The 25206-nt window shown below is 46.4% G+C and overlaps 3 protein-coding genes and 1 long non-coding RNA gene across 6 annotated transcripts in view; 1 reads left to right on the forward strand and 3 right to left on the reverse strand.

Moving 5' to 3' along the window:
* Nup35 (Nucleoporin 35kDa) overlaps positions 1–369 on the reverse strand; it is a 29387-nt gene extending 29018 nt beyond the window's left edge. The window contains exon 1 of one of the 3 annotated variants that reach the window (XM_070525106.1): positions 231–369. The gene's annotated coding sequence lies outside the window, so the exon portion shown is untranslated. Of the gene's footprint in view, positions 1–157 lie in introns of all 3 variants that reach the window. The other 2 variants (XM_070525108.1, XM_070525104.1) reach the window with 2 other exon arrangements.
* On the forward strand, positions 233–18801 carry LOC139049563 (uncharacterized). Its single transcript, XM_070525102.1, has 6 exons — positions 233–626; positions 1966–2483; positions 6492–6707; positions 9147–9415; positions 11146–11568; positions 16513–18801. The coding sequence occupies exons 1-6, from the start codon at positions 233–235 to the stop codon at positions 16751–16753; spliced, it is 2061 nt and encodes a 686-aa protein (XP_070381203.1). The 3' UTR covers positions 16754–18801.
* LOC139049566 (uncharacterized) lies at positions 5219–6521 on the reverse strand. Its single transcript, XR_011508405.1, has 2 exons — positions 6419–6521; positions 5219–5494 (listed from the first exon to the last, which is right to left on the reverse strand). It is a non-coding gene; the product is annotated as an uncharacterized lncRNA (long non-coding RNA).
* Positions 18802–19431: 630 nt separating the features above from the next.
* On the reverse strand, positions 19432–23867 carry LOC139049565 (uncharacterized). Its single transcript, XM_070525109.1, has 4 exons — positions 23688–23867; positions 21975–22058; positions 21841–21885; positions 19432–20493 (listed from the first exon to the last, which is right to left on the reverse strand). The coding sequence occupies exons 1-4, from the start codon at positions 23801–23803 to the stop codon at positions 20202–20204; spliced, it is 537 nt and encodes a 178-aa protein (XP_070381210.1). The 5' UTR covers positions 23804–23867; the 3' UTR covers positions 19432–20201.
* Positions 23868–25206: the final 1339 nt, after the last annotated feature.

The raw sequence follows: 25206 nt of genomic DNA on the forward strand, positions 1-25206 counted from the left end.
CAAGACTTTGCAAAATCTCCCCCGCTTAGAAGGCCGCAGTTTCGCATCCGTGAAATGCAACCATGCAACTGCTATGGCGCCGAGTACAAAAATGCTAAGCGAAAGCGCGTAGACGAAGCGAGCGTGTGTGCTGAGCGTCTGAATTGCGCTGAATTACCGCAGCCCCGGCTAACCAGATCTTCAATCCGCGGCGCAGCTTCATCGCGCCAACACGATCAGCTGCGACCAACCGATGTCCGGCGGCTGGTCAACGGCCGTGTTCGGCGGCCAACTGTGGGCCGCCCGGACGTCCGACGAAGGCCGCTGCCTGGTGCGCTCCTTCCTAGCTCGGGGCCAAGGCGATGCCTGCGAGGCCGTGCCGAGTACGGGAGAGCTCGTCGTGACTGCGCCCGGCCGCAGGCGCGATTGCGAGCTGACAAGCGTGTCTTGCTGGTCGAGTGGGCTCGAGACGCTCGTGCTCCGTGCCGGGAGCGCAGTGTACACTTGGGACGAGGAGAGCGGCACGTTCACTACTGCAGCCACTACTGCAGGGGTGGCAGCCGACGCCTCGCAATGCACCGTGCTCGACGGTCCGACGTTGGTCCAGCTAACGCCTGGCCGCGTGCTGCTCGAGCCTCTGCCGCTAAGTGAGTCAGGGGTCGCGAGAACCGGCGCATATATGTGAAAGCCGTTGTGAAGCGATATCGCTACATTAAATTGCTGGGTGAAGTTCGCGCAAATGCAGAAAACGTTACTATTTACTTAGTGCAATCAATAAATCACGGCAACTTTCCGCTTTATATTTTTCAGTTAGGAGATTTACAGGGTTGATAAAAGTACAAGTCAACTCTGGTTATCAGAGCACGGCGTTAGAGCAAGAACTCGTTCACAGACGCCTGCTGCTATGTGAATACCACAATTTTAACACAGGAATATATATTGTTGCCGGCAGCTGGATGCCGTGAGAAACTTATAAAGATTTTCTGTATTCTTTGCAATCCGTGTGAATGCCCCCCCCTCCCCCCCCCCCCCAGTGCTTAAGAAATGTCCTAAAGGTTCCTCCATGGCACTTTTTCTTTTTTTGACAGCAACCTTGAATTCATGAGTGAGTATATTATACGTGCTATGCTGGAAACTGCAAATCTTTTTTCTATCATGATTTAACGCAGCGAACATCTTGTTTCGTTGGTTCGTGCCAGTTGACGTGAAAATGTGGCCTGTGAAAATATGCTGACTTCCTTTTCTATGTTTGTTTCCAACCACACCAGGAGATTCACATGGGCTTACTCTTGAAAACCATTGTGTCATCTTCATTGCCATGGTAGGAGAGTGCTTGATTTTAACTATACACTCAATTTGCAATTCCAAATTTAGGTTGAATGGCATCTGTTCACATTATAGAACAGATGCTGTCGCACCAAATGTGGGCAGGGCACGTCAGTACTTGTGTAAAACTGATGAACCAGTTTCGGAGGCCTGCGCGAAAGAAGCATGTGAAACATTTCACGCATCCGGGATGGCACAGACAGGCTGGAATGCATCCAGCCTGTCAGATGAAGTAGCTCATGCATTATTGCAGTTACAGGACAGATACAAGTTTTAGAGATATTGTTTTGAACAGCTGGACAACAGTATGGAGCAGGAAAATCAATATGGAGTCCATGTTGCAACACGAGTTTCTGCTTCTATTGCCATCAACACTCTGCAACAAAATATAACGAAGTTCAGCCAGGCCTGCTCATTATTCCACACTTTTAAAATAAACTTTGCTGCAACATCACCTCAGGCAACCCCAGTCTGCATTAAGAGCAAAGCACATCATCCGATTGTTATACTCTCTTTTTTATTTTAGTTTTTTTGGAGCAGGGGCTGGGGAAGGTTGCTTTTTCATCCTGAAACGAGAAAGGGCACCTGGATTAGATAATACTGGACAATATTTTACTATTCTAATGATGGTGAACTACAATTCAGTTTGCACATTTGCAGCGGATGGCCTTTCTGTCACGGTAGCCTTGGAAGAACAAAAGTCTGTCCAAGCCATCTTGTCTGGTACCAGCTGCCAGGTAGCGATCGCTGGAGAGGCCTGTGAACCCCAATGGATTCTTCTCTGTGTCCTGGCACTAAGGGAAGGCACATGCTTTGTTGCGGCTTCTGGCACTCGGACAACCCAACTGGGGACAAACTTGTTCCTGGGCTCTTTGTACGAAAGCTCCCAGCTGACCGCTTGCCTTGTCACACTACCTTCAGGACACACTGATACACCAGTCACGTCCTGGGACCAGCTCAAGACAGTGTTTCGTGATAATGTGACCGTTGCGTGCACTGCGTCTGGTTCAGTGCTGGTGATTGAATCCGGCTGTCCCCGTTACCGGTGCCAGCTGCCTTCTGTGGATGTTGCACGGCTGCAAGGGAGCTTCTTTTGCAGCAGCCTGGACTACATGCTCATCTGGTTCTACTCCGGTGGTGGAGCAGTGATTTCCCAGGATGCGAGTGGGCGGTTCCAGGTGAGACACGCATGCTGCGCGAAATAGTAAACATCTAGGCAGCCTGGTAACATGGTCATACTCATAAGCTCCACTTGTCCAGATCTTAAATGTACACTAAAGAGAATCAGTAAATTAGTTTAGACTGATAAAGTGCTCTTTTAAAACTATATGTATAGCTTTGATTTTGTGGTAAGAGCTAACAGAGGCCCAAGTTCTTTTTCTTACATATATATATATTTTTTTTTCTTTAATTTTAAGCCATAACCCCATCATTGGTACGCTATTGAGACATCACAAATTTCAAAGTATTTTTTCGTATTTGGGCCATTGTGGTGCAGTACAAGTTCCCAGAACTTTCTAAGTTAATTAGGCTTAGTAATCTTGCTAAGCTAAATAGCAGGCGCTGTAAAAATGGGCGACATCACAGCAAGCTGGTTCAGAAACTTTAATGTGGTATTGCCACCAGTCTCTCCATTTTTTGCATCTTCTCTAGCTTTTGAGACTTCCCTCACCGTGAGAGGAGGTTCTTTGGTGTTGTAAGAAAGGTATAGTGTACTAATGCAGCCAAACTTATCTTTGTGCGATTAGCATTCTTGGGATGCTAACCCCACTTTGGTGTGCTGCTACTAACCACTATTGCATGATGACTTGGGCCACTGGGAAAGTGTGCCTATTCTTGGTTAATGCCACAAAAAGGGTGCGCTCCTGAATAGACAAGCGGAGCAAGGGGCAAGAAATGTGAAGAAGTCTGCAACAGGAAGGAGCCGACCTTGGGGAAAGAACTGAAGTGAACAAACTGGGAAATGAGCGTGCAATAAAGCGATACTAAAGAGAAAAATTATTTCTTCTGCATTATTAAATTACCCATCTACAATACCAAAAAAGAAATGAAACACTCTTACCATTAGAACGAAGACACCTGGTAAGCAAGAAAAGATGCAAGAACAACAGGCGGGTGGTGACGGCCACTTGAAGTTTCTGCGCCAGCTCACCGTGATGTCATAGATCACAATGGCATCTGGTAGGGCCTAGTTTATTCTTCATCGATAAAGATTGACTACATTACATAGTCAAAAAATGAATATGACAAGTTTCAGGAACTGTTACTGAGCCAAGTCGGCCCCAAATACAGAAGAAAAAAAAATGGTTTGAAATCCATGACATACACTGACATACATGCGGTGAGGGTCCAGAGCGAAATAAAAAAAAAATGTAACCCCGACCTTCAGTTTTCTTTCTAATAATCAACCTATTGTGACAAAACTAACGACAACAGAGTTCTTGAAAAAAAATTTTATCGGTCTAAACTGGTTTCACTTTAGTGTCCCTCTGACCCAGACTGCTTCTTCTTGCCTCTTATTCTGCATGAGCATGCACTGAGAAAGCAGCATTCAACAGTGAAGTCAGCAACAGAAAAATCGAGCAGTCGGCTACATAGAAGTGCATAAATGTATGTGCCTTGAGTGCCAGTGTACTTTGGAAAAGGTAAACTAGTCGGGTGAGAACCATTATCTATGTCAAGAGCACTCCTGGCAGGTTGAATGAATGGTGGCAGCTTTGGTTCCATCACAGCCGTCTTCATTATTTTTTTAACTTATCCAGTGCTGGGCGGAATCTAACCCACATCACAAGGGTTCCTCAAGTACAGCAGCGCATTAGCAGGCTGCACCACAAATGCACCGGGTGTGTCCAGCTTATAAATGAACGCCTTTCGTGCCAACGATTTAGCGAGCTGTGCCACAAAAGCACTGGGTATGAGCCACTCTTCAATGAGCCTCTCGCCAAATTGGGTCACTGAGTGTGTGCCACTGAGTGTGCAGCAGGCGAGGTAACAATTCTCAGCGTTCACATGCACCGGTGCACCACGCATCTTGAAAGCCAAGCTTCGCGACGGCGGCGCTAGATGACGCCATGTGTTCTTAGGGAAGCGCAAAAGAGGAGTGCCGCTGCAGTACATGCCCATACATAACTTGTTTCAACGGTGGAAATACATTGTGTCACTATATTGATTCAATGCTAAGTGCATTACTGTCGACAGTAATTGCAAGATGGGTTTCCCCCACTTTCTTTGTTTTTTAAGCAAAGCTTTCTTTGACTCTTCCTTCAACATTTTCACTGCTGCTGTCTCGCACGCCACATCGCGAGGTGGTTCAGAGCGTGTATACACATGCCAGGAGCACAGCAGAGAGCAAAGATGACACAAGAAATTCGTTTGGACCTTTCTATTACGCCACCAGAATGCCCTATGGAGCTCCCTGGGCATCGCCACGATACCCTCTAGACAGCTGTAATTATCCGTGACCTGATGGAAAAGCATTGCAGAAACTGCAGCGCTTCGCTTTGTACTAAATGCACAATAGTCCAGAAGGGAGCTAGATAGAATGGTAGAGAGGACATAAAGAGAGCAGGTGGGTATAACCAATAGTCGCAAAACGAGGGAACAAGAGCTTTGACACTCTTCACTCACATACATGGCGGAAGAGGGAAAAGGCAAGACAATGAAACACTAAAGCCCCTCCATCCACAAGTCACCACCACTTTTGTTGGTCAGCGAAAACATGTATTGACGGGCTTTAGGAAGTGCTACTACTAAACAGTGCAGCAGTTGAGAACAAGCAGGATAAGTTTAAAGCATGGAAAGCTTCGCTTACACCGATTCCCACAGTGCGTGGGGACCACAGAATTTTTGAAACGAATTCGTCCGCATGTCTCAGCACTTTTAATTTCCCAACAGTCTGCAGCGATCGCTATGGTGACAGGTCACGCACTGCTTTATTCACCAAAGACAAATACGCTTAATAACCTAGTGCACATCAACTGAATTATGACCTTGTGCCTACAGTACTTGGCTGGAAGACTCAGGGAGGTAGTAAGCAACAGTCTGCTGCTGCTGGATGGTGGGATCCCTTGTACATGCCAGTGTGCCTTAGTTAAAGGCCAGAAACCCTCTCAGTGCAGATTCGATGGATGGCATCATTTCGGTGGCAGCTTTGGTTCCATCGCTGCCTCTTTTTGCTCGTCAAGCATTCCTGGCGAAAGATTGACTGAATCAGCTGCTATCGAAGTGCACCTGCAAGTTAGGTGCAGGTAGGTTGAGAACTAAACGAATCATATTCAATTATTGTGTATTTTTCAGAGCCCTGTGACAGTGCTCTAGTAGCACAGAAGGCATAGTTCTAAGAAGCAGAAAAAAATATTTCTGTAGAATCATTGCTGTGCCAAAGGTTTGCTGGCGTGCTTACATTTGTGTCTGCTTCCATTTCTCAGAATGTCTTTAGTGCCAAAAAGCTGCCTCAGTCAAGCCGTTTCGTTGCCTCCCCCACTGCTTGATTATATAGCAGTGTTAGTTGGCTCAGCTAGTCAGCACTGCAATTTCATTTTTGTCGTCTGTCATTGTTGACCTGGAGTTTCATTAACCACCATGGTAATACACGAATTTTTGTAACATTTGGCCTGGCTTTATCAATGAAGCATGCTGTAGCTTCTTGTACTGTTCCTCGTTACTTAGCTGTGTTGTGTGCTAGCAACACAGTTTCTTTAAAGCAGTTGAGTGTCTAATGTCAACAGCTTACTCAGTGTTGTAATCTTCAGTGGATAAACAAGTGTCACCGCTTTTGAGTATACATGCCACTAGAGTTAGGTGTCATTTGGGCAGTAGAACTCATTGTGGCCTATTATCTTTTCTATTTTAAGCAGGTATTTATTCTTGTATTTAAGAAACATTATGGTATGAGCCAGAGTAAATGATCCTGATCATTGCCATGCATTCAATTTGCAATGACACACAAGGTAGAATTTTTTTAAATCTAGAAAGTTGTCTGGAGCCAAAGGTTTTGGTTGATACAGATCCATGTAACCATCATTCTCATGATAAAATAAGTGCTGCTCTTAAAGCTCACATATAGACACTGGTGCCGAATTTTGCTCTAGTATAGTTATAGTTTTAAACTTACGCCGTTGATCATGCGATTAGGCTGGTCCATCCTACAGCCTCTTTGTGAACGAGGCTGCATGTCTTGATTTCAGTTGGGTGACTGCATCGAACCTGGCCCCGAGATTTCCTGCGGGGACCTGTTGGGCCTAGGCAGCGAGCAGGTTGTGGCATGGGAGCCAGCAAGTAGCCGCATCCGCTGCCTGCAGCCAAGTCAATTTGCAGTGCAAGACGAAAGAGAGGAGGGAGCCACCGCTGCCAGTGGCCAGGCCTCTCAGGTCCTAGTCGACCTATTGCAGCACTACTCAGGCGTGAGTGGCCTTTGCGGCCGTACAATGACTGGAGCACTTGGGTCTATTTTATTTGAAAGCAGTAGCCTTTTTTTTAGCTACTTCAGCCACTTTGGATGGTAGGACAATCTCACATAATGAACAGTGGCACACATGCAGTGACCCTAGTTGTCTACAAGCTTTAGCCACTAGGTACATATGTGCTGGCTGCTGCCTTGTCGAGCAGACGACACGGGCCACTCGGTATGGGCCCGAATAGACAACTTCCGCACTGTGTACCTGATACTGGTATGTGCCAATTTCGGCCAATCTCCCAGAATGGGCCCACCGAGGTGAGACAAGGTGAATGCAGCCCTAAATATATTAAAGGGTTAATAAAACGAAAAGATGATTTCAACTGTGTCAGTAAATTACCCTTCCACCAATGCGAGCAAAGCCACTATTACACCATAAAGGCATTTCGTTCACCGAAAAAAAATGCGAGAAAGAAAGACAGGTGGCGAGGCCACCTTGGAATTCCAGCACCAGCTCCCTGTGAAGTAATGGATTTTGACGCTGTCTGCTTGGGCCTAGTTAAATTTTTATCGGTGACCATGGACTGCATTGTATTCTATGGCAGCCAAGGACTGAACTTAGGAAGTTCGAAGAACTTGTACTGAACCACAATGGCCAAAATGCGAAAAAAGACTTCGCACTCTGTGATGCCAAAGGTTTAAACACAAAAATCAGAAATGCAGCTTTGACCGTCATTTTCTGTTCTAATAATCATACCATTACCGCAAAATCAACAAAAGCAGGGCACTTCAAGAATACCTAATCAATCTAAACAAATTCAGTGTTTCTTTGGTGTTCCCTTAAAAGTGATGACACCCCATTTGCAGTAGACACCTTAGCGTTAAACACGGCTGCTTGATAGATAGCTATTGCAAAAAAGTTTCAACCAGTATACCAAGGATTGTGGGGGCTGCTCCAGAGCTTCAGCTAGGGTGCAGCAATTACAAGATGTGCTGTGTTGTAGTAGCATCCGGCATTGTGGTCAGCAGTGAGATTGCTACTTTGTGTGACATGTGCATAAGGTTTCATGAGCCACAGCTGTCATCGGAATATGGAGCAGGTTACACGGGAAAGCTATCACTGACTTTGATGATCATCTTCGATAGATTGTGCCACAATTTTTGCCACTTAAAATGGTACTGCAATGAAATTTTAGACCTAGATTCAAATAGTGCAGGTACAAAACAGCCTCCATGCAAACATTTACATTTGATATGCGAGTGAATGCATCACGAGAAGCTCACAAAAGTAGACAGTTTTGATACCTTATCAAGGGAAAAATGCCGTCATGTAGCCTATCTACAAAACCGGGAGGGGCCTACATATAACACCTTCTTCTACAAGTGTTCTACATAAGGAAAAACACCTGGTTAATACAGAAGCCAAGATGGTGGCTGGCAGATGGAAGCCTACGGTGGGATAGACGTATTATAAATAGGGATATAAACAGGTGCCTCAGATATGCTGGCCAACATTTGATTGGAGTACCAAGCACACATGGCTGTTGCGGCTAAAACACTGGTTGAGCTGATTTCCACTCACATTTTGTCCACAGGTAGCGTGTTGCAATTGGCAGTGCGTCGTAACGAAACAAAAACAAGAAAAAATGATAATTTTGGCCAGGACGAGAATGTAACCGAAACATTATTTGTTATTTTGTTTTGGAGTGAAACTGAAATATTTTTATCGGTTTTCGTTTCAACGGGAAAGTCAGCAATATGAAACCACCGACATCAGGCAGGCAGAATCAGCATTAGCGCATATCTTGGGGCTCCGCAGTAGCACGCATCTCAGACAGGGGTGGTGCAAGCGATAGCCAGTCGAGCACTCCACTAATCTAAGCCTGCCGCTCAGTTCTGTCGGCATTGTAGCAAAACCCAGGGTTTTCACACTGAAGAGCTTATTGTTTTGTTTTCTACGGGTACAATGTTTTGTTACTGAAGCTTTATTGTTCATTTATCTTCGTTTCAGTTCGTTTTGTCGGAACAGCGGTCTTGCATTTTGTCAAGTACACTCAATGACGTGCTGCTTCTGAAATCATGCTCAGGGCCTTGACTCAAGGCTCTGAGCGTGATCTCAGAATTCATAATTGACTTTTTGAGTAAAGTAGAAAGTATGTTTGGTCGTTACTTTGCTTTGAAAATTTTTGCATGCTAGCCAAAACCTTTATGAACTGTTACAAATAATTTCTCTTTTCTGTGTGTGTGTGTTTGCCAGAACGAAACTTTTTTCAGTGGAATGAAACTAAAATCACAACGAAAAACACTTCGTTCCGACACCCTGGCAGCGAGTCCAGTTTAATACCACGCTTGTGACCATTACTCGACTGTTTTGTTCTCAGCTAAAGTGCATGCCATCTGTAGTGACCCCGCTGCAGTGTGGTTTCATTTCACTCTCAACGCACAGGCGAGCCAGGCAGCACTTGAAAAGCTCAGAAGAGCACGGGAGCAAGCAGAGCTGCTTTTGCACGAGACCACTCGGCCGTCATTGGCCGCTGACAGCAGCCCTGTCAGAAACACGGCACTTCTCCCAGTGCTTCCATTGGAGCAGCAGCCAGCGGAAGAAGTGGAACAAGCAGCACAAGTGTCGGAAGAAGCCACACTGCTGGATTCCTGGACTCATGTCTGGGGTCGTCGTCTGTTGCTGGGATTCCGCTTCAGCCGACTACCTGGCATGTAAGTCTTGGCTAAAACTTTTTTCGGAACACCTAAAGGGCATGGAGAAGAATGATTTTGTGCCAAACAGTCACTAGGTGGTTATGGTATGGCATTCTCGCCATCTGCCTAGATGCACTCAAAGTGGCTACGGTCTCCTACATGCATGTCTTCAGAAGCTTTTTACTGCTGAGCACAAGCTCAGACTCAAGCAGCAGCAGCAGCCACATTCAGTCGGGGCCAGAATGAAAAAAAACACCCGTCTGCCCAGTGTGTTTGAAATTAGTCTATCGACCTTCGAGGGACACTAAATGAAAAAGTTAAGTTGAGTCGTTTCAGTAGCTTAATTGTGCCTAGAAGTCTATCATAATTTTATGAGTGCCAGTATATGACTTTGTTGTGTAGAAAACTGCCACCAAACGTCCTACTGCTGCTCCTTAATTTGAATCGCCCGTTCCATAACTGAGCCCATGACATAATCTTCACGTCACCACTTCTGCCGCTATCTGCGAATCAGCCACTTCTCCTCCCCTCTATTTGTGTCGGCGGCATTCCTTGAACCTCCCGCTTTGGTTCCGTCTCCCCACCTAGAGGATGGCTGGCACCACCCAGGGCCCTGATGTCGCACCATGCATCAAGCGAGAAAGATTCCGTGCTCCACAACAGCCGGGGCCACTCTGACTTTCCATTTTCATCATTTTCTCACATAGAAAAGCTCTGTTATCGTTATGATTGACAAATTTGTTATTGTAGAAGCTTAATGTTTTGATCTAGCTCGACTTAATATTTTCCTTTAGTGTCCCTTTCGCTATAGCACTCTCATATCCCAATAGTAAACTCAGGACAAAAAAGAGGTGCTCTCCCTCTGTCAGTCGCAGCTCGTACTGGTTGCCGCAGCGTACTTGAGTGCAGGATTGCTGTATCTAAAATTTCGGCTATGGGAATCGTGTATCAGCTGTTTTGATAGTCAAGTAGTATGCTGGTGTACCCAAATGTTGGTGCATAGCAGCCTCAAAACTTTATCTTTTTTTATTTCCCATACTTCACTGAGAGAGTGCTTCCAAGCACTCTGAGCTGGGGGACGTATTCTGTAACGATAACTTTCGGCAGTACTATCGCATTCGCGTGACCTAGTGCTCAACCAGCCAATCTGCTGATCCGGTTTTGCTCAACCGGCCAATCGACGCTTGCCTGAAGGCTGAGGCAATAGTGTCGCCGAAAGTGATCATTGGAGAATACGATTCTTGGAACGAACCAGTCGAATGTGTTCCAAACACTCGATTTTGACCAGTCAAATGTAAACTGCACTGCGAGAGCATTCTGGAGTGCTTGAAAGTCACCAGTTCAGTGTACCATAAACTAAATGTGCCAAGCTTGACCACCAGAAAGTTTGACGATACAAAAAGCTAGTGACAGAAGGCAGCATGCATCATAGTCAGTGTAACGGGGCTAGTGTAACGTGGTTGTGAGTGCAGCGACCACGATGCTAATCAATGTGAGAAAAACCACAATGCAGGATTTTTACTCTAGGCTAGCAGCCATCTTTACTGTTATGCTAAACTTTGTAAATAGGCTTTAAACAAATGTTCACTTATCACTCTATCTGTAACATTTCGGCGAAGGTGCTTTCTTCAGTGCAAGAGGGAACTCTGCAGCAGACTTCTCCTGGACTCTTCTGCCATACCAACAGACAGGGAACCCGCTTCAACAAATCAGTCATACATGTGCAACCTCCCGTGCCGCTTTTTCAGGGAGCATCAGCCACCTGCTGTGCTCGTAGTGAGCCCAGGAGTCACGTTCGGCGTCAGGACGTCGCTTGAGGAGGACGCGCTGGTGGTTGGCGCCAGCTGCTGCCTTCCTAGTGGTGCTGCTGGCCCCATCACAGTCTGCGTCCTGGGAGGCACCATGCTGAGGCACCAGTGTGAAATAGACGTGCAGCAGTTACCCTGGTCCAAGCAGAGCAGAGTACCACCACGGCTCGCCCTCTGGTCGCTAACCGCAGGGCAGCCCAGCCGCCATTTCTCCACCTCAACCACAGTATTCTGGAGGCTGTCTTCCCTGGATGGCCTGACGCGTCTGTACAGCGCTTTCTACATCTGCTGCGATGGAGCCTCACCCCTCTTTCAGGCAAATGTGGAGCTGCTACCCAAAGGAGTGCTCTGCCTTCGTGCACAGTATGTTCCTAATTCGTTCTTGCCGCACGGCATGTAGTCCTGCAGTCACCTGCTAACTTTCAGTGACCATAAATCCGCAAGCCCTGTTGGCTGCTTTCCGTAGGCTCACATAGAAACAAATCCACATACACTTAAGCACTTCTTACGAGTTGTGAATGCAAAAGCATTAATGTCCATTTCAACGCCGCTGAGCGGTTGTTCGAATTTTGTGCTGCGAGTAACGTACCAGAGCGGTACGTGCTGCCCAAGCCAGCAAGCCTGCAGTGCCAGTGCCACATGCCAGCGACGTTCTGCATGACGAGAAACTGAGGAAGCAGCAGGGGCCACCAAGGCCAGCATGCATGCGCAGCAGCTAAGCCCAGTGGGGGTGAGAGAGAATAATATGGAATGCACGCCAGCTTCTAAGAGTGAGACGGCCACACCCGCACATGCGCGTCACGAGGCTGCCTCACCGACAACAAACTGTTAAGCCCCGCATTGCCGTTTCTGCTCTGCCGAGGCACGCTGGTTATGTGGTGTGGCAGCGCGCTTATGATGTTGCACCGCAATCAATGGGAATTTTAGTGCCATTCTGCTGCTACAGACGCTGGCTTTTTTTGCTCAATGGGCCATTTGATGCTTTTGCATCAAAAACAATTATGCACCTGCATTTCAATGGCCTTTGGTGTCAGCATTCATTGAAAGTGAGCATGTAACTGAGGTATAAACCAGAGAGAGAGAAGGGAGGGAGGAAAGGCAGGGAGGTTACCTAGACTTTGCCCAATTTGCTACCCTACACATGGGGAGGGAGGTGGGGGAGGAAAAGAAAGAGAAAGACATGAGTCTTGATCGCATACACCAAGCCAGGTGAAGCATATCTAATGCCTGGCACTCAAGTTTGTCACCTTGAGGAACTGTAGAAGAGCTCGAATGGCTTTCTGGGCTGATGAGCTGTGAGGCTAGGTTCCCAACACCTTTGCTTCTGTAACTAGCCTGTCGCCCTGTCTATTCAAGACACACTGGGGAGTCGGGCATTGGGCATTTATCGAAGCGAACGCAGTGGTGCAGCAGATGATTGATGGGCCTCTTCACACTTGCACTTAGCACACATAGGTGAGTTGGTCATTCTAGTGCAATAGTTGTAGGAGTTGGTGAAGGCTACTCCTACCCACAGCCAACACACCAGTATTGTGTCATGTCGTGAAATGCTTGTTGGTAATTTCAGTTTTAGTGTTTGGTTGAGGGTGTATAATTAATGAATGGAGCTCTAGGGAGTAAGTACACTGGTGACTCAATGTGATGGTACAAGCGAGATTGCGAAGATCTCTTGCAGTGTCTAATCTTGACAAATGTACAAGGAGTGTGGGTGCTTCCGCCTGAGCAAGTCGAGCAGCATCATCGGCGAGGTGACTACCAACGATGCCACAATATCCTGGCAGCCACTGAAAGATCTTATCATGTCCTCGTTCAGTAACACGATGGCAAATTTGATGAATTTGGGACACCAGTTAGTCGTAAACTTCGCACACTTTGGAGGGTCGCTTTCGAGTCATAAAGTATTGCCCATATGCAAGTGGTGTTTTTTTTTTTTTTTCTATCAATGTATTCCACAGCAATAAATTCCGCAGCAGCACAAAGAGCAGCGAGTTCGGCACCTGTAGATGTCATGACGTGCTAAGTCTTAAACTTGACGACGACCGATCGAGATGGTATGACAATGGCACCCACCAAACTTTCGAAGACTGAACCATCTGTGTAAACATGGATTCCATTAGTGTGCGAACTATGCAAAAGTTCCAATGTGATCGTCTTAAAGCCCCGGAGGTCAGGCTAGCCTTCTTTGCCATTCCTGGAACAGGAAGGTGCACAGGAGGCTTTTTCAGGCACCACAGAGGAGATGGCATTCTTGTTGCGGGCGAGATGGTGGTCAGAAACGCTGGATATATGGCGAACATGTGCCCGGAGTACGTCGACAGCTATACAAGTTGTTATTGGGTGGTCCCTCATTGCTACAGTTAAGCACATCGAGGTAGCCCCAGACGTGTTCGAAGGCTATGGCCTTGAGTGCTCTGTAGGACACGGGTGTTAGTTTTGTTAGCATTAAACAGCAATAGTGTGCTATATCGCAAGTATCCCAGAAAGCAAGTCCTGTATAGTTGAAACATAGATGCCACGGAGGTGCCCCGCATTTTACCAGCAAGAACCCTTAGTATATGGGCGATAGAGGTAAGCCTCTTCTTCACGTATGAGATGTGGGGGCTCCATGAAAGGTCCCTGTCAATAATAAACCTAGGAATCGGTAAGATTTTGCATATGAAATGGTTTGGTGGTCAGTAAAAATGGGGTACCAGATCATGGGCTTTTGGGTAAAAGCGACGGAGGTGCACTTTTCCATTGAAATGCTCAGGCCTTGAGCATGCAGTTATGACAATTGCCTGGTCACTGCTTTTTGTATTTGTGCACACACCTGGGAATGTGTAACTGCCAAGGTCAAGATGCATATGTCATCACCATATACAGAAGGGTTGACACTGTATGTGGCACAACCTCGGCAAGTCCAATGATTGTAAGGTTGATCAAAGTAGGACTGATAACTCCGCCCTGCAGTTGTAGTGGTCAGCGTTTGGGCCATCCACACTTTTAACAAAAAAGGATCTCCTGAATAGATAGCTCCGAATCCACTGAAACATTTGTCCACCAATTCCATTATTTTCTAGGGCATCAAGAATGGCTTTGTGCGTTACATTATCGTAGGCGCCTTTCACATCAATGAAAAAAAGCCACCAGTATACGTTTGAGGTGTTTTTCTTATTGCACTATAGACCAGAATTTACAATGACTGTAGGGGGCCGCCATCTTTAGCCGGGAACTGCAGTAACTGGCAGAAAGAATAAAAGAATAACTGCGATAACACTCGGCATGTTTTTATCGCATGCTTGCCACCAGTATTCACTCGCCGTGGCTTTGTCGTCAGCTGCCCCATCATCAAATTGGCTACCCAGTGTGGGCTGCATGGACAGCTAGCAACAGGTCAAGATTAGGCATACTTGCTCTAAATAGGTGAGCAGGAGTAACAAACTCTGGTCTTCAGGAGACTGGCCTCGCCTACTACATTCGCTCAGTGGCTACGGTAGATCCTATCGCCGAGCACAAGGTTGTAGGCTTGATTCTCAACTGCATTCCCGTGGAAGGAGAATGCAAAAACACTCTTGTTTTGGAAGATAGAACAGCAGGTTCCCCGACAAAATGTGAACAGCGATTTCCTCTGGACACTGTTACAAGTCCTGGCCTTTCATCTATAGAACAAGTCCCTGATTAATCTTCCAAGAATGTCCAGGACGACCCAAGGCATTGCTTTCAGTCAGTGAGTGATGGCATATGCAGAATCAAGGTGGCCCAAATTACCAATCGAAGAAATTCAGCATCAACTCGGAACGGTCACACAAGGCGGTCTGCACTTTAGATGGTAGGTGCAAGTGGTCTGCACAGATGTACACTTATGAGCCCAAAATCGTCAAAATGATACCGAAGCTCTCCACTACGACAAATTTCATAGCCCGCGTGTCACTTTAGTCTCCGCAACTTAACGAGGCTGCCCTCACCACAAATTTCAGTGTGCCATACTGCGTACTTCTGGTACCTATACAGTGGACTCTCGTTAACTAGAAGCTCAAGGAAATAGGAAAATAAGATCTGTTTATTGGGAGTTCCATTTACCAAGAGATTGAGCTCAAGGGTGCACAAGATGCTTTTTTGAAAGGGGCAGATACTTTAATGCCAACATCAGATAACAAGTATACCAGATGTGACTGCAATGATTTTATTTGCACAGTTTCTACGTTCGCGCAGCCACCGACTAGAGCTGGCAAGACAATATACAAATAGGTAAAGTCATTTAGCTGTTTTTTAATTGCCATTTTAGTGCAGCAACCACTCTCAAAGTCATCGGCAACTTTGATGTTCGTCTCCATCGTGAGTGCATTGTGTGGGCGTTACTTGGCCGCCATTGGAAGCTCTAAGCGAACTCTGAGCTCACCAGCATTGCCAACACAAAGAAACCACAGCCAGTCCCGACCACGGTAGAGTTACACTAACCACGGCACCAACAAACACCAGCAAAAGCCACCTTGGCGAGAATGTGGAGAGCTGGAGAGAAAGCTCGAAAAGGAAAGGCACAAACAGTGACGCTTGTCACGATGCTGCTGGGATTGGCCACTCAGTTTCTCATTTGGTAACATCTTCAGTTCCGTTTACCCAGGTTTAGAAAAGATGCGGTTTCGTTCTCAAACTTTTTTTCTTTAATTGCCTAAATATACCAGCCAACCATAAGGCTGTTGTTCCGTTTAAGCTATTTCCATTTACAGAGATTCTACTGTAGTAACTTTTGTAGTAGTAACATTGTGTTTTGTAGTAGCATTGTACAAAAGTCGCAAAGGAACATTCCGAAGTGTTTACTAGGATAAACAGAGAAATGTGCTTGGATATTCGGCTGGTGTGCTTTAGGTTCACACAGTACTAATGTAAATGACAGCTCAGATATTTGCCAAACAGTTATTCAGTGGACACGAACTTACCTTTCCGCCTTACTACCATTGAATCGGTTGAGACGACAGTTAAGTTTGCTGTCAGCAGAGAAGTTTCGTGCCATGCTGTGTGTTTTCGAAAGCGGAGGATGCTTCACAGCGAAGGGACGCAATGCGATAGCCCTCTCAATAGGACGACGACTCAAGCTGTAACTTCCGCTTCACTGCCAAGGAATTGTGAGACAGAGCATAGAACTGTGTGCTATTGTAGCTCAAGACTGACCTCACTGATTCTTTGTTGGGTGCTGTGCTACCTCCTGTGTGCAGTGTGTTATTCCTCATCAAGTTTCTTATTTTCATTCTAATAATCCCCCTTCCCTACGCGTTGCGTGACCGATTGGCGAGTCTCATTGACTTTACTGCCTTCCTTCTTCTTCTTCAGAGACGAGGATCAGCTGTCACTGTTTGAGCAGTGGCTGTGGCGGCAGTTGCCGGGCGCCAAGGAGAGCATGACGCGAGTGTGTTCGCCGGCTGTGCAAACACGGCTGGCTACCCTGCTTCGTTCCGAGGTGCAGAGTGTGCGGGCACTGCTGCACGAGCCATACGCGGAAGCCCGTCGCTCACTTCAGAACACCGAGTGGTGCACGGACTTCCTGGCACAGCTGGTCACAGACAAAACCTGATGCCTTCTGGTTCACAGTTTTGGAGCCAGCTCTTGAGCGTGCAACAGCACTGCTTGTCATGCAAACAGCCATGCCCCAGCTCAGCAATTCAGCATATGCCAACTGTACTCAGTGACAACCTAAGAATTCGGTACAAACTCCACCCACAGAACTGTACTGCAACTGCCCTCTGTGCCTTTCCACACTCCAAAACGTAACTGGTGCTGGTAGACACTGATAACAAAAGAACTTGACCTCCATGGCAACATCACATCAACGATTGAACATGAATGGCTGGTGCATTTCCATAACATATCCTCGAGCTGGACAGCAGTGTTTTTAACTCAGCAGGGTTTTTAACTCAGCACAAGACCTCAGGTTGACACTGACTGTAGCGCTTAGAAATGGTATCTGAATGCACCGGTCCATAACCGCATGTATAACCTGCTTCAAAAGATTAAAGACAAGGTTGATAAGCAAATCACATGCAATATTTTACCCACATTGTAAAGCAGTGCTTTGCATTGCGGTGAGGGTCATAGGAATCTTTAGATATGTTACCATTTTATGAGGACAGCATGTGAAAATGCTGAAGCGAGCCCTCATTATCCCCGCACATGGTGAAGCGTCACATTAGGCTTGCACTTTGAGCCATCAAGTTGAAAGAAAAGGCAAGGCACTTCTCACAGATGGATGGATGGATGTTAGAAGCAGCCCCACAGAAAGCTGGTGGCCTCCAAGCCAAGCTTATTCCACTGGGTAAACTTGCCACCCCCGAGAACAACCTACTATTCTATTAACTTTACACGGAATTGGCTTGATTCTTGCCACGCAGTAGACTCAATTTCCACACCAACCCTTGCTCTTTTGTTTACCACCAGCAGTATTACAATTGATAGCCCAGTGCCACAGTTGTTCAAGTTTCTCCAGAAATCCTACAATTTGGCACAGCTTGATTGAAGCTTTTCTTTGAGGTTGAATCGTGTTGCTTGCTGTAGCTACACATTTCTCAAGAGTGGTGAAGTGTTCACAAATAGTGCATATTGTCGTGCAATTCCCAGCAAAGAATTCTCGGCTTTTTCCAATAATATGTGTGCCGCCAAACGTAGACAATCTCTGGGTTGGCGCACTCACCACAAACAACAGGCGATTCCCAAAACGTGGCGCCTGTGATGCGTTTCTGCTTCCGGTGCATGCAGTTAGAAAAAGCATAGCCTTTAAGATCTGTTACTCAGAGCCAACCATCGCTGTGACGCAGATTTGGGCACCACTTATTATTCTTTACGTTCTAATCAATAGGTGAGGCTAATCGTTTCCGTGCAACAAGCTTCAAGAAACGTAATTCTACACAAAGGTCGTTTTGAAACCAGAAAGACAGTGTACCACTATATACTGGCTGCAGATGCAAACTCTAATGCCATGTTTCCCCATAACATTCAAACCATAATGAGCAGCATGCCTGGAAGCTCCCATCACTGCTGCTGCTCTTGTGTATGCTTGAAAAAGTCTGCTCGTTGCAGCAGTAAGTTGGAATCACCCGTCTAGCATGTTCTCATTGAAGGATACCTCGGCTATCTGTCCTGCTGCAATTGTTGCTCACAAATGCAATAAATGTTTGTTTGTTCGTTTTTTAACACACACATGATCCCTTGTATCCTTGATCACAAACCTCAGCGCAGTTGTCAAGCAATTATGTTTCAGCTGTGGAGCGGCGACTGCCATACGACATTTCCGTTAAAACCCGCAACATGCACACTGTATGGTTTCACATTACCACTGCAATTTCTTTTTTGATTGCTAAACAAACTTTAGGTAGACATGTTCTTAAACCCTGAACTTTGGCCCGGTAGTGCCCAACGTAGTATACATGTTACGGTGCCTAAAAAATTCTAATTTAAGCAAGGCAAACTCAACGATACGTTAGAGCAAGCTCGCCACTTGTTGATGTTCCAGCAAACCAGTTATTATTATACCAAATTATTTTTACCTCAAATAAAATTTTGCTGTGGCTTTATTTTTTTTTACAAATGTACTTTTCATCGCCAGAAATAAAGGTCAACAATTTTTCATCGTTTTCCTTCATGTGTAACTGTGTTTGGGATCGCAGGGCTAACCAAGATGTTCCTGAATACTGTACCTTTGGCCTGGTAGCATAGCAGCAAAGCTGTCGTCTCAAACTACAACTTGGGCAAAAAGCCCCGTAATGCAGTGCACTCCGTCACAGCGGCGCTCAAGTTGCATGTGTAACGACGAAGAGAGCGCAGACGAGGCCAGCCAAATCGTTGATCCAATGCCCGATGTGCAGCCACTTGGCCAGCCGGATTGCCAGTGGTTGTCGCGAGCTGCTCAGGCTTCCAACCGTTCCTGCTCTGCGTTGTGAAAGAGCGCTACGAAGATGCGGACTAAAAGAGGAACATGTACGACGGACAAGGCATTCCCCTTTTAGTCCGCGTCTTCGTAGCGCTTTCTTCAAGTATGCAAAACCAACTCGCCCAGATCAAGCTTCTGCTGCTCTGTGTCGCTTGATTGCTTGCCTACGCTTGACGCTACCTGCCAAGCTGCCGAATGCTCCCTTTACAATTGGTTATGGTGCTGGGTATCGATCCCCATACCTCTCGCAACAAGCTCTAACCCCACATTGTCGCACTTGGCCAAATTTCTTAGCAAAGCAGTACAACATGCAGCACAGAACAATGACAGGCAGAATAAACTACATTTTATGGCAGCTAAAAAATGCAAATACATTTCTCTAAAGGAAGCCAAACATTGTGCAGTGCGATTGAAGCGATGCACAGTGTGATAAAAAAACTAAGCCCAAAGATATATGAATAACATTAACTTCTTTATTTCCATCCAATGAAATTTCCAATGAAATAAAAACAAAATAGTCACTAAACCTTCAGCGGCTACATTTCATAGTTATTGAACACAACAGGTGATAAAGGAACAATAAATATTGCAACTTCTGAAAGACTCAAGTCTGTACTTTTTTTGGTTACGCAACAAAAGAATGAAAAAGAAAAGCATAGATTAACTGGACCATTTATAGCACACCAAGGCAGCCTCCCTGCACGCAGAAAACTCTTTGGCGGCAGGGGCAAGGCAAAATTCAGGTACAGTGTGGTGCCTTCCTAACATGCCTCCTCCCCACACCAGAGACAAGCGCACGACTACAGTAACCCTCAAACAGAGATTATAATTGGTTGGCAGCTTATGGTCACAACCGGTGCCACAGCATATCTGAGAATTTATTCGCCATGGCAACCACAGCTGCAATTTCTGCTGTGCAGTGAAGCTGACTACTAGGTTTTGCAGAGTCTGCTGCCTATAGATGAAAAACAAATGATGCAAGAAAATTAAGCAACAATATAGCGACAGAAATGGCTACTGTTACCTGCTCGTAAATATGCACACATTCTCGATCGTGCAACAGCAGTTACAAAAGTGCAAAACACCAAAACAAAGGCTACTAGATATGCCTTCGTAAATCCTGCCTTTCCTTAGACATCATATTTTCAACTTCATTCATTGTCTGCTGTGCAGCCTCCTTGTTCAGAGCCATAAGGCGTTGCTCAAGGCGCAGGCAAAAATTGCGCACGTTGTCCCGATGTGCTTCGGCTCTTGAGCCTCCATGCTCAAGGCGCAGGCAAAAATTGCGCACGTTGTCCCGATGTGCTTCGGCTCTTGAGCCTCCAAGCCCATAGCGCTCAATTACACGAGCTTTCAACATGAGTCGTCTCCTTTGGCGCTCTTCTCTGCACCTGAAAAGAAAATTCGTACCGAAGTGCTTACCAGTGACCTAGATACTGTGGTAAATAAGAGAAAGCAAAAAGGACAGGTCGGGAGGCCACCCATTTAGTTTGCTACCCTACGCAGGGTAGAGAAACAGAGGAAGAGAGTGAACACCGGCTGCACACAAGGACATGCACAACAGAGCATCTTCTTGATTACATGCAAGTGAACAGACGGTCATTCAGCCTGGTGCACCAAAAAAAAAAAAGAAAAGAAATTGGTGAACCCCACGCACAAGTGAGAATCACTTCTGAGCGAAGCTTTCTTTGATGTTTACTGAAACATCCTCACTTCCCATGCAGCCTCAAGGCTCTTTGCTCAATCCATGCTCTGGACAGGACAACCACCAACCATAGCATCAAACACCACAAAGACAGCTTCACTTTAAAGGTAACCTGAGCAGTAACTCTGACAACCGCAGCACTAAAACCATCCAGCTCCACAAGAAATACAGTAAAAGCTCGTTAATTCGAACCGCAAGGGGAAGCCGCTTCAGTTCGAATTAACGAAAGTTCGAACTAACGAAAGTGAAGGAGAGCAACAGTACACTGCGATTTGGAAGCAGTAGGGCATGTCAGAAATTTGGCGAGTCAAAAAGTGATGGCGTGTGCCACGGGCACACGCCATCTTCGAGTCGAAGCTCTGGGTCCGACTGTGCCACACCACCGATGTCCAATGAAACGAACGTTAGCCAAGGCTTAGCACCATCACAATGAATCGCGACGGCCGATGCCGCCTAAGCTGAAAACAGAGGTGCACAACCGATGAAGACTGCCGAGACAAAGACGCCGAACATGTGAAGGTGGCCAAGGCCCTGATTCGTTGGTTCTTGATTGCAAGCGCAGCTGCGACGTACTTGATTCGCTGTGTTTTGGCGCTTGCCGTGCCATCTCCGCACAGCATCAGCAGCTGTACAAGATTTGCGAAGCCTCCGAGATTCGCAGCGGGCAAGAAGTCTCGGAGGTTACGTAGAACGGAGAGGCGGCAGCCGCCGCTGCCTTCTGGCTGACCCCGCGTCGGTTAGATATTTTTCCGATTTTGCCTTCTCTCGCCGTTCTCTCCGTTTCGGAGGCAATACAGCCTTGTGTGTAGGCAGTAGGCGCGTTTCTCTGGCCGTGTGCCAGGCGAGCGTAGTTCGAATTATCCGTGAGGGAACCTTCTCGTGTTCGAATTCACGGACTTCTTTATACATAGACTTCTGTGGAGCTTGGCCGGACCAAATCGTACAGTTCGAATTATCCATAAATTCGAATTATTGAAGGCCAAATTAACGAGCTTTCACTGTACTTGTGCTTTAAAAGATTCATAGTAACTACCTTGATGAAATTTCCGGTTGTGGCTGCAGTTTCAAGGCTTGCAACCTGAAAGAGGCAGGAGCATTTTTCAACAACACATTCAGCTTGTGCTTCAGCAGCGTATTGGCACAGAAGTTCAGGCTGCACTGACTGACCGTTCAATAGGTGGCTCCTCGGTGCCTTGCTGTTCTGTGGCTTGCTCCATGGTCGCCGACTGCAACGTGCCTTCTGTCAAGTTTCTGCAGAAATAGCCCATTGTTAGGTCACAATGAACGCAACCTTCACTGGTTGTCTGCAAGTATATCAATCAAATCGTATCCCTAGCTGGGAACACGCACAGCCTAAGTAAACCAAGTACAGTCATGGCACCATCTTCTGGCTAGAAACAATTTAGTACTGCTGGACTGACGAGCACAAAGGCAAGAAACTTGAACGACTGGGCAGTAGGGAGTGTCGGCGACGTGATTAGCCGTATTGTTGATGTTTCTTGGCTGTTTATAGTGGTAAACATGTCTTTCAGCAAATGCTAGCTAAGCCAAGAACAAGTTCTGTTGACTTGAAGTCAATGCCTGCAGTTTCTCTTTTGATAACTCAGAATTTCCGAGGCACAACAAATTACACATGTACATATATACCTGTGCACGTACAATTCAAAAGCAAGCTTTCAAATAAAAAAGATCACTGTGACCTACCACTGAGCATTTTGATTGCATTTCATTACTGGCACATTCCACACAGTGTTGAAACCTCTTAAACACCAGATGATGGTGTGTTTGTAAGGTTTCTTTTTCGGATGCACCCAACTTCATCCACCACGTCAACCATCAAGGATGGAGGTGTAGGTTGCATCTTTTGTAAACTAACTACACAATACAGGCTGCACTTGAGCTTCAATATAAAGAAGGGAGAGAAAACTGCAGCTTCGTTCCTGGTTTAAATTCTAATTGCTTATATTTCTTTCTTGATGGGGAAATATATTTATAGCTTGTAGTTAAATGTGGACATTCAGTAACTGCAACTGCTTCCTGCAATGAAATGTGGCATCCACCTGAAAATAACACGCTACAGAGAAAACCCATGCAAGTTCCTCAGAAGGAATGCTTCGCATTTGAATAAAGCTCCAGCCTGGTCCTGGGATTGAACCCAGTGGTGCTGCCTCTGTGGAGTTGTCACTCTACCAACAGAGCTGGTTAGGCGAGAGTGAATTAAACCGAGAATTAGATAAGGCAATCGGTTCTGCCTAAATCAGCAAGGGAAGTTTGGAAAAGAAAAAGCAGAACCACCCATGAAAAGGCAAAAAAAAAAAGGAAAGTCATTGCTCACTAGGCATGAGTCGCATGCCCGATATTGAACTGTTCACTGGTGATCACAAATTCTGGCAGCAAAGCGAAAAAAAAGTTAAATTAGCGGAAGGTGGAGAGATCTGTCAGTGAAGTTTTGTCTCTAAATGGGGAGAGGGAGTGCATTACAGATCGAACATCGGGGATTAGGCCTAGGTACACGTGCAATTCACATCCCAACATAATGGCTGCATTGATTCGCGTCTAGCTGTCGTTCAATAGATCCAATGCTCTCGCTGCGCGTAGTGCATTTTGAGCGCCAAACTGGCAACGTACCCGCGACCAAGGCGACTGAGTGCCGAAAATTAAACGCGATCCGCGAGTTGCCGTCCCAAACTAAAGCCCCCTACATACAGGCGCGGCGACAGCGTGTATGGCACGTATTTATCCCGAACGATCGTTTTGCGTCTGGTGTGCCACCGGCAAAAAACATGGTCTACTCCAGACAAAAAAAAAAGAAAGACGGCCACACTACATATGAACAAAGCCAGCAAAGGAAAATATGAAATTAGAAAATATATGACTCACTCTCGGGGATTTCTGGCACGGTCCTGCTGCTCGTTCTCGAGCTCCTCAAGGAGACGCCGCTGTCGAAGCTTCAGCAGTTTGCACCGGACGCTTCCGTGTAATGGAACGTGCGACATCTTGCAGCTATACGTATTCTGTGGCTACACGACAAAGCGCGCAGCTTTTCTATGTCACAGACCAGCTATCAGTGTTGCCAACTCAGCGTGCCGTATTATCCCTAGAATGATACCCCAAAATCCCTAATTTGCGAGAAAAAAAAAATTCCTAAAGTGACAACGTTATATATGTTTCACGGGGCCGCAGAGCTTCGTGCGCGCTTAATTATGTTCTCATCTTTATACGTCTTGTTGAATGACACAGTAAATCACTCTCTTTTTACTCGGCTCACCTTACTCACCCGTTCCGCAAATTGCACAATGGCGGTCGGGTTCCTAAAGTCAGCTTCGCCGCAACACACATGTCATGCGGTAAAGCATACAAACAGCGCAAAAGCGATTTTGTTTTAATATCCTATAGCAGCGAGCAGGCAATTTCCGGCCAATTTCTGCATGTTTTTTCAATAAACGTTAACCGATGATTACGATACTCCCTAATATGAAATTTGAGCGCAGCTCTACAAGTGTTTTCATTTCGCGACAGATTAGCTGGCGCGGACTGTCTCGTGCGGCACGTTGCAAACGGAGCCAAGCATGGCGCGACTGCCTCGCTAATCGTAAGTGACCTTAGTTAACCGGAAGATCGCGAGAGGCAGCACATAGAATGAAGAATCAACTTGGCAGCGCGTGCGGTAACGCGTGGGCGCGATTCACAGCAGCCGCTGCAGACTACCCCCCCCCCCCCCCCCCCCAATCGACGCGCGCTACTCTGACGCCATCTCGTAGCCGCCCTCTTCGAAATTGTGCTGAAACTCTAAAGTGCACGAACAAAAAAAAACAGTGAACTGTGAGAAACAGCAAAAAAACTTTTTCCTGTGGCGCCTAAAACGCCTGGCCTGCGTTCAAAAGGACGAGGAACAAACTTACACTCTAAGAACAGTTTACACCCTTTGGAGTGCCCCTTCTGCCACACAACGATAATCGTCATCTGCCTTGATGCGTTTCCTTTCTTTAACGCTGCGAACCCGGTACTTTCCAGTAACGAACGGCACGCGCGTTATCAGCATGATAGCATTGCCGACAGGAAATGTTATCATGCTGATAACGCGCATGCCGTTCGTTACTGGAAGTACCGGGCGCGCAGCGATTCTTAGAGTGTACTTATGCAGGATGGATGGATGGATGAATGAGGCTCAACCCTTTGAATCGGGCGGCGCGCGCTACCTAGCCTTGAATGGTACTACACTCTAAAAACAGTTGCACTCTTAGAAAAATTTATACCCTTTGAGGCGTATCTTGTCCCACAACAATAATCGTCATCCGTGCTGCCCGCGCTTCCTTTCTGTAACGCTGCGAGCCCGGTACTTCCCAGTCACGAACGGCATGGGCGTTATCAGTGTGACGCAGCATTCTCGACAGGAAAG

The sequence above is a fragment of the Dermacentor albipictus genome, chromosome 9 (assembly GCF_038994185.2).
Source record: "Dermacentor albipictus isolate Rhodes 1998 colony chromosome 9, USDA_Dalb.pri_finalv2, whole genome shotgun sequence".
Taxonomy (NCBI): domain Eukaryota; kingdom Metazoa; phylum Arthropoda; class Arachnida; order Ixodida; family Ixodidae; genus Dermacentor; species Dermacentor albipictus.